The 9,896-nt window shown below is 36.3% G+C and overlaps 1 protein-coding gene across 1 annotated transcript in view; it reads right to left on the bottom strand.

Moving 5' to 3' along the window:
- Window positions 1-9,890, bottom strand: part of LOC118748729 (kelch-like protein 5) — a 16,861-nt gene extending 6,971 nt beyond the window's left edge. The window contains exons 1-4 of the mRNA XM_036483379.1: window positions 9,862-9,890; window positions 9,432-9,803; window positions 5,799-6,106; window positions 1,183-1,387 (exon numbers count right to left, since the gene is read on the bottom strand). Coding sequence (XP_036339272.1) covers window positions 1,183-1,387; window positions 5,799-6,106; window positions 9,432-9,803; window positions 9,862-9,867 — 891 coding nt within the window. The 5' untranslated portion in view covers window positions 9,868-9,890. The remainder of the gene's footprint in view (window positions 1-1,182; window positions 1,388-5,798; window positions 6,107-9,431; window positions 9,804-9,861) is intronic.
- Window positions 9,891-9,896: the final 6 nt, after the last annotated feature.

Genomic DNA, 9,896 nt, shown 5'->3' with positions numbered 1-9,896 from the left:
GTGCAATCCGTGCACCGTGCAAGGGCTTTGCAAGACTGTGAGAATACCCCTATAGTGTCATATATCCTAGCTTTAAATGCTGTGGTGGCAGGACAACATGTTCAGCTTTAACCAATGGGACGTTTAAAACGATTTCCGGCCTATTAAATGTGGCTCTTGGGATGGCCATACTTTTCGTCAAATTAAAAAAAAAAAACTGTCAAGCAAACATTTTTGAGTTGTCTTTTTTCGCTATTAAATTTAGTTTTACAATCAATTTACGACTAGTATGGCTTTCTTATAAAATAGTGCGTAAAAACCTCATCAAAATTAAAAAAAAAGGCGAAAAAAAGGAAAAAATAAAAATGCGTTTGCTTGGTAAATATACACAGATCTCTTAAGGTTTCTTTATTCACATATATATCGTTGGAAAGGCCGAAGTCTCTTTTTTTTAAGCCCTGCAATAAACGAAAACCCGTTTTTTTGAGTGGTAAATCAAGATTTTGGGTGTGTTTGGCAAATTTCATATTTCGATTCTGGTTTTAATCGAAAAGACCAACCAGAAAATATACATAACTTCCCAATTATATATTGGTGGCGCACAGTGTAATTTTAGATACATTCGGAACGTAGCCAAATAACTTATCGGCAAATTTTTTCTAAATTTCCAAGGCATTTCAACGCGTTTTCCAGTGTGGGAATTCCAATAGCCTCCCTCCTTTGTAAAGGGGCATAAACATTGGTTAAAACAGAGGTTTGACTTCAATTGCTCGGGAGAAATTCCATTCAAGGCCATTTTAATAGAATAGATTGTGTTTGTCCAAAAGTAGATATGCTACCGAAGGAAGAGGTAGTTCACCAACTATCGAAAAAGTATGAACAGAAAAATACATACTTATTTACTTTTTAGGTACGTTTATCTTCTTTTAGGTAAAACTTTTCGGCAATCACTATTGCGAAAAACACAAAGAGAGGACTAGCGGTCCGCGGAAAGCGCCAACTTTGTCTCGCTGCAACGTGGATAAAACTAGGTTGGACAACGAAAAGTTGTCAGATTAATCTGAGACTATTTTATAATTACGGATTAACGGGGAACGAATTTTGTAAGGCTAATCTTTTTTTCTAATTACAGTTTAGGGGGTTATGCTCGAAAATGAGAATAATCTACTTATGTATATATAAGCCTAGCATTGACACACTCACCCCAGGCAAACTATGGCCTTCGTTCATAGACGCACACTGGGTCCAAGAGTCCGAAGATGGTTCGTAACATTCAACAGATTTTAATTGGTAACTTCCATCCCAGCCGCCCATAACGAAAATTTTGCCATTTAAAACCACTGCGCCGGCGCCAGAACGTGCTGTTGACATGCTGCTTACAAAATCCCATCCGTTACCAGGTTTATATCTAAAATAGTTTAATGAGTGAAGGTTTAGAACTAATGCACTAAGAAATTTGTCGCAAATACATATGTATGGAATTAATCTTCTAAAGGACATTTAAAAGGTGAGAAATTAAAAATGCGCGGCATTATTTAAAGATACATATATCTGCACTCGAAATGCAAAAAGACGTAACAACAACGTAATTGAAATGGAAAAAGTCCTGACTAATATTTTATTTTATTTATTTTTTCGTAAAATGATGTGTTAGTTGTAATTCGATGAAATCCATGGTAAAAACATAACAAGGTAAAACCATTGAGAGGCAGTCTGACGTTTGCCAACAATATAATTTTAAAATCAAAACTCAAACTCACACACACATTCTCATTTTCAATCTCAAACAACAACAATTGTGAACAATTTAATTTTTTTATTTTCAATTTTATATGATTTTAAAATGTTGGCAAACGTCAGAAAAAAATCATGACCGACGAAATGAGAGAATGAATTTACCTTATAATGTTTTTATCATGGATGAAATCCATCATATCAATCAAAAACTGAATTTTGATTTTTTTTATTAGTTACGACTTTTTGTATTTCAGCGACGATGTTTGTTACGTCTTTTTGCATTTCAGGTGACAAAACGTACATGCATATGGGGCGATTCAATGACTTTTAGACAAAAAATACGAATATTATAAATTTTTGGAAAATGGGCGTTCCCCCGCCCACTGTGTATATCTCGGTAACCGCTTCACCAATTTCTCCTGGCACAGTTGTTGATCCTGGTAAAGCATATCAAACGGCTGAAATTTTTTAAAATCGGACAATAACCACGCCCATATCCCTTATAACGGTAATTTAGAGAAATACGAAATCTGCGATAAATCAGTAACTACTGAAGCGAATTTATTCCAACCCAGTAGAACTTGGGATCATCGTACGATTGCTCGGTGAGTACTCCCTTGGAGTATAGGACTACTCCCCATTGCTCCCTATGCTTCTGTGTATAAGCATGCAATTTTGTATACTCCCTTTAACACGGGATGTCCTAGGGTGGCGAGTAATCCCTTTTGCCTCCTAAATGAACAATCAGGGAGTTCATTCAGAACTTAACTGTTCGCTTAGAATATATCCCATTACTCTCCTAAAAATCTCGTTTAATGCTCCTAAATCATGCCTCAGAGAGCATTCTTTACTTGCTCGCTTAGGAGATCTCCTATTTGACTTCTAAGCGAGTAATAAAGGAGTACAAAACCGACAAATCTGTCTTGTTGCTCCGAAATCAGGTCAAGGGGAGTACTCTTTTATTTCTCATATAGCGAGATCTCCCTTCAAGTTCTAGTGGGAAATTGATGTTTGGAAAATGGGTAAAGCACCGCCCATTTATGACCACATATGGGTGGTACCATGATGTCAGACGTGACATTCGTACGACTTTACTACTAAACTTACCGTTGTATAGCTTTTATACCGCCTTTTGGTTGAAAAACAAATTAGGTGCGATTGGACCACTGGTAGCGGAAAAATCGATGAAAAGGAGGTCATAACGGACGTGACAAAAACAGAAGTGATTTCAGAGTACATGTAAAAAAAAAACATGGCAATGAGCAAAACTCTGCGAATCCTGTGAGGTTTTCCTTTCTTAAACATTCTTTAAATAGAGTCAAATTACGTACTATTACAACCAATTCATTTTTAATCAGAAGCAATTCGTTGTTGTTTTAATTATGAATTAAAATATGATAATGGACGTGACATATCGGACTCGACAGATTTTTCCTCCATAGAATATTTTAGAGTAACATATATGTACCTATATAACTGAATTTTTTATTTAATTTTTTCAGTTCTGCTCTCCATCGTTTCGCGTTTTCATGACCTTTTTTCGCTATCTGAATACGAAATTTAAAGTTATAAAGCCGTTTGAACTCATTTGCTTGCATTTTTGATTTAAATTTGTATGGAAACGCGCATATCACGGTGTTCTTAAACCAGATTCAACTGAATCGGTCTGGAATGATGGAATTTTCAATTAGACTATTTTAGGGGGATGTTCCGGAGTCAGAATACGCGAAATTTCAAATCGTGGCAAGTGCCGATTTCAAAACGGTCACTTTTTCGATTTTCAGCCGAAGTCTTCGTTTTTGTTATGTAAGGTTTTATATGAATGATTATATATATTTACATATGTACAAGTATATTCTATACATATATATATGTACATGTGTGCAGACCCGACTATAGGGGTGTTTCCCTCCGGGGCGGGATTTTTCCTTAGATTTAGTTGGAAGTTAAAATTATAAAATTTTGTTGAGTTGATAAATTTGATTATTTAATATTCCCATGGCTATTATACAAAAAAAAAAAAAAAAATAAATGTCTTTTCTTAACAGCGGTCGTCCGTCGGCAGGCAATGGCAAACCTCCGAGTGTATTTCTGCCATGAAAAACAGCTTCCCATAAAAATACAATCGCCGTTCGGAGTCGGCGTAAAACTGTAGGTCCCTCCGCTTTGTGTGACAACATCAAGGCGCACGCCACAAATCAGAGGAGAAGCTCGGCCAAACACTAACATATGTGTAAGCGCCAATCTATTATTATTATTATTATGGCTATTATAAATTCCAATAAATGCGAAAACGAATGTCTAGGTACATATGCAAATATGGTAAGGTCATTTCCGTGCTAGTCAAAGCAACCATCAATCTGGTCTAATATGAAACATAGAAAGGTTCCGAACTCAACAGATGTCTGCTAGTCTTCAGATACGTCCCGAGCATGAGCGTTAAATAATCTATGTGTTGTCTAAATGTTGTGATCATAATTTGCCCATGAGTGTTTGTAGCTAATTTTTTTAAATAATATTAACTGACTTGTACAGTGCACTCGCAAAAATTGTTGTTGCTAGATGCCTTTCTTTTTTATTTAACGGATTTTCTCAAACGCACATCTTTTCGCTTGCAATAAAGAAATATAGTGACTTTGAAACCAGAAAGTTAGCCGTTATAAGTGTACCAAAAGTTAGCTGTTGTGGTAGACGACTACGAAATTCCACACATATACGTACATAAATATTTAAAAAATTATTCATATACAGTCTTATTTAGGCCCTTATTATGAGCTGCATTCGATTTTCGATCTTCGCTGGCTATCGAAGATCGAAAGTGAAATTCGTATTATGAGCTATGCAAGCGTGTCGAAATTTTCGTTGAGTATCGAATTTTCTGTCGAACAGAATTTTGCTTTCGATGGTGTAGCGAAGTGTTAGAAAATTGTGAAAAATGTATGATTTTGTATATGTTTTCTTACATTTTGGCGGCTAGACACTAATTTTAAACAATTTTTATTAATTTCATGCAGTTCTAACATCGTGAATACTAAACACAAGCTCGAAAGGCTGGTTTTACTTGTGAAAGAAAATCCCAATGCTCTGTTGGCACGATCTCTGAGAACAAAATCGTAGCGCTGTTGATAGTTTTAAAATATTTTAAATAGATTTGGCTCACAAACGCCTCTTTAGATGGTCGGAACTTTTTAATGAATCTGTAGACGAATTTCTTAAATATATTTTATATCAAAATATATTCGAAAGACTAATAAACTTAAATGTTTAAGAGAGCATTTGCTACTCCTGGCCAGTTTACTAAGCTCTCATCCTCTGACGAATCGTTGAACCAGAACTCGTTGTACTCATTTTACCACGTTTTTATAAAATTGCTTTCTTTTTTACTTCATTTTAATTAGAACAAATTTGCATAAATATGTATAAGCACACTATTTAGTTTGCTCGATTTGTAAACAAAGCTTCTCAGCGGTGAAAAATATACTATTGTGAACAACCTAAACGAGCGAAATTCACAATAGCGCTATTCTTCATCGAATGAGCGCCATAATACCAAATGAAAATTCGTTCGCTCAGCACTTTCGACCACAGTCGAAAATCGAATGCAACTCATAATAGGGGCCTTATACTACAAATGCGAAAATTTCGGCTGAAAATCGAAAAAATTACAGTTTTTGAAATCGGCACTTGCTACGATAGCAAACTTCGCATATTCTGACTTGGTAACGCTCCCCAAACTAGTCTAATTGGAAATTCTATCGTTCCTGACCGACTTAGTTGAATTTGGTTCAAGAATACCGTGAGCTGCTATTTCGGAGATCACCACATCTTCTCATCATCGTAAACCGGTTCCTGTACCGGTACAAGTTTTTTCTAAATGGTTCGAACCACTGCACCGAACCGCTTTGATTTTTGAAACGGTTTGCAGCCCTGCTTAATATAATCTTTATTTTTTAAATAGAAAGTTTGAGATGCTTTTCCTGCTAAATTCCTTTTTAAGAAAGTATATATGTATGTCTATCTTTGAATTCAAGAAAAATCTCATGTAGTATCATAGAATGCTTCGTAGTTGCATATATACTTACATTTCGACCGAATTTGTACGTTGGATAATTGTAGTCCATCCACCAATGGCGTAGATACTCCCGTTCAATGATATAACACTTGGCCAACCTCGAGGCTGTGCCATCGAAGGCAATGTACTCCATGTTTTCGTTTTTATGTTCCAGCTTTTAACAACATTGGTCGGCTTGATATCGGAGCACCCACCAATAAAGATTAGACTGTCATCAACGAATGCCATTTCAGAACTGCTGAAATCATATTCCATATCGTCATATTTGTGCCATTCATCTTCAGCTTTGTCATATTGAAAAATTTTTACATCCCCTTCCTGCGGTAAATGATTCATTTATTTAAAGAAAAAATTTAAGTCAAAATACAAATAAATAGAATTAATCAAGGGAAAAAACATTAAAAGGCTATTGAAAGCGGGCTTTTATATAGCAGCGGCAAGTTTTCAATTAAATGTATGTACAGACCTACATATGGATGTGAGTCCCAGTACTTAATATAAACCCTAAATTTGTAACTTTTCTAGTTTTAATATGCCTAGATCAGAGAACAGCACGAATGCCTTTTTATGTGACTCTAACCCTGGGATTCAGTAATGCAGTCTCATCTCAAGGCACTAAATTTGAGATTAGCAATTAATCAACTATTTTGACTATTTTTTGTAACTTGAGATGATTTTGGTTATTCAGTAGCAGTCACAAAAGGTTCACCAAAAATGTGTGGTGAAAGCAAACACAGGCAGTCAACTGATAGCGTTTATGTGGCCGAGTGGTCAAGGCATTACGCTGGCGGTCGAGAGGGTCTGGGTTCGAGTCCTCCTCGGGCGTAGAGGATTTTTTATTTAGTATTTTTTCGTTTTTTTTTATTAATTTTATTTATTTTTTAATTATCTTTATATTTTAATGTTTTAAAAACAAACAAAAATTTTCAATAGATTTGTATGGCATTAAAGCATTTTGGTTTATTTCCTAATGAAATTGTTGAGCAAATTTCTTCGCTTCATTTTCGCGTTTTTTGTTTATAAAAATGGAAAGAAATTACCCAGAAGATAATTTGTGTAGGCCTTCTTAAGTAAAGCCATTCTAAGAGGCCTACCCAAGAAGGGCTGAAAAAAGCACATTTTAAGTTGCAATAACACATATTTGATATAAACCTTAAGGAAATACTTCAAAGATGTATGATTTTTATAAACTAAAGAAGCAACTTTAAAAGAACTCCTGCAAAAGGCCTTCTGAGGTACGTTCTATAAAAGCCGTTCTGGAAGGCCTTCCATGGGGAGCGAAAGAAGAAGCCCTTCAATTTGTGCCACTCCATACAAAATAGAAAGGAGAAAGAAATGTAGAGTGGAAGGCCTCTCGACTCTCAGGAAGGCCTTTCGGAAGGGCTTTTAACTCCTGAAATTATCTACTGGGTACCGTTTCCTCCATATTTTTTTTTTGTGACCTGCTCTTAGCCAGCTGAGAAATTAGTGACTTAGTTTTGAGACTAGAGACGTACTGAATACCAAATAGTCTCAAAATCCAAGTTCACTACTAGGAGACCGCTTAGTGAATGCCAGAGTAAGTGGCAGTTTTTCAGGGCGAGTTTAAGGCCGCTTCATAGTTTACACCAGAGATGGGCAAAATGGCTCCCAGGAGCCTTTTGCACTTAGGAGCCGGCTTGGCACATTTAGGTGCTCGAAGACCGTATTCAAATATATGATGGTTTAAGTTTTTACCCTGAGAACTGATTTACTTCTTGCTTAGCACTTGCTGGCTCTTTGACTGCTTTAAGAGCCAAAAATCTGCCTATCCCTGGTTTACACCCCTGTTCTGCAACACTTTCGTATTCGGATTTTTCTACGAATCGTAGAAATGGTATGCTGCAATCCGAATCGTATCTTCGAACTTTCGAAATTCGTATCAATGGCATGCCTAAATACGAACGAGTAAGAAATTTACAGCTTTTTTGCGTAATTTTGAAAGAAAACAATTCTGTGTTGGAAGCGAGCAAAAAGCAAAAAGATGTAAATCGATGTGTGTTTGCCGGAAATATTAGTGATGTCCTTTTAGACAGATAAATGTGCCTTTTGAATATATGTATATTTTTATCCACTGCTTAAAATGAACGAACAAAAAATAATGTTTGTTGCCCCTTATCGAGAAACTTGGGTACGGTTTTATTTGTACAATAATTTTGGGTTGTTGTATCCAAACGCATCATCCGAATCTAAAAACTTTAACATACACGTGTAGTCAAAGGAAACTTTCATTTAAAACAATGGTTCCAAATTTCCGAGCTCTAGTTCATTAATAAATTCAGTTTGAACCATGCACTTTTTTTTTTTGTAAATTTCGATGTGGGTTCTGCGGATACAGTGGATGGCATAGCCGGGCTTCCGCCCTCTTCTCCGGCAACACAGAAAAGAGAATTCTCATTAGTAAGGCTTATAATCCTTAAGCGCGGCCGCAGGCAGAAGCAGCCGCCACTTCTTTTCTTCTGCCTCTTGAAATGTTTCTTCGTCGTTCGGCATGATATCGTCCACAGGTTTACAAATTATAGTCAGGTTATTTCACGTTCGTCGGGGTCACCACTTATAGAACTCCGATGTTCTATAATTCTTTATTTTTACAAACTTAAAAATATATCTAATATCTAATATATAAAAATCCCGTATCACGTTGTTTGTGGACGAACTCCTCCTAAATGGCTCGACCGATCTTTAAGAAATTTTTTGTGTATATATGGTAGGCATGAGAATCGGATGTAAAGTATATTTCATACCGCTAGGTGCAGGGGGCATAGCGCCTGCCATACAAACAGAATTTTTCATATTGCATATTTCTGGAAGTGTTCATGTACTCTACCATGGTGTGGAGATATATGAAATCGATCCCATACTCTTAGAGAAAATTGGGGCTATTTGAAAAGGGGTGTGGCGCCTTTCAAACTCACTGAAACTATTACGTATCTTTGTATGCATATACACCTTTGCTACGTTATTTAAGACGGCAATGGAAATATGCCTTCTGACAACCACCAAACCGTAATATTACAAGATAAATGCGTCACTGAAAATCGTGAACGTGAACTGTTGGTAAAAAATTTGGACCAAAATGTCCCAGTACAAAAATTTAAATTTGGGCGGGACGAAGTTCGCCGGGTCTGCTAGTTCTTTTATAACAACTATTCAGTTGTAAAATGCGCAGTATTTTACGAGTGCGTAGACAAAGCTTAGGCGTCAGTTAGTATTCAAATCCATCACATCAGGTTGGTGTCGTTTTGCCCATCGTTGACATTTTATGCTGTTGCCACACAGTGTGGCAAGTACAAGTGTAAGGGTGATCACTACAGCTGCTATAACTTCTACCGCTTAAGCATTGTTGTTTTTTCCATTTTTCCTAACAAACAAATCGTGGTACAAAGCTCAATAACACTATTGAAATAAATATGAATGCGCCACAATATAAATTGACAAAAAATATATTGCGTTGGCCAATATATTAGGTTACGTTACGTAAATTAAGTGTAGACTAACTGAGCTTTTACTCTAAATTTTCGTTTTTAGTTCATTACTACTTTTCAAGTTCGGAAATTTTATTCTGCGGATAACTTATTTTTATAACATGCAACTTCGTTATCAAATATCAGTTGGTTGAACTTACACTTCTTCCTATTGCCAATAGTATGGTTTCCTCCGACGTGTTGCGCACATCTTTTCGAGGCGTTGTAAACTTTAACGACACCATTGTACGATTTGTAGGTAGCGTAGTCCACGTTATCGCTCTTAAAGCTAATACCTCACAGCCAGGCAGTAACTGAACTTTTCTCAATAGGAAATCCGTATCCAGCTGATTAAGGCGTAAACTACCGATTAAGTCTGGCAGTTTCTGTTGGCGCCCTGCAGCGTCGTATTCATACCACCGATTTACAGCGTCAAATACATCTTTTTCACAACTCACATTCAATTTATCGCTCTCTATGAGTGCCTGCAATTTCTCAGCATTTAAACTTAAAAACTCAGGGGTCCGGGTCACCTAGAAATAACGACAAGAATAATGACACAAAAAACAGACATGCTTGTAAAAGACACACCTCCATGAAATTCTCTAAAACATATTCAAAGAGTT

The sequence above is a fragment of the Rhagoletis pomonella genome, unplaced genomic scaffold (assembly GCF_013731165.1).
Source record: "Rhagoletis pomonella isolate Grant_MI unplaced genomic scaffold, Rhpom_1.0 Rhpom_scaffold_00013, whole genome shotgun sequence".
Taxonomy (NCBI): Eukaryota; Metazoa; Arthropoda; class Insecta; order Diptera; family Tephritidae; genus Rhagoletis; species Rhagoletis pomonella.
The sequence above is the reverse complement of the archived record's forward strand: the minus strand, read 5'-3'. Positions and strand labels throughout refer to the sequence as shown.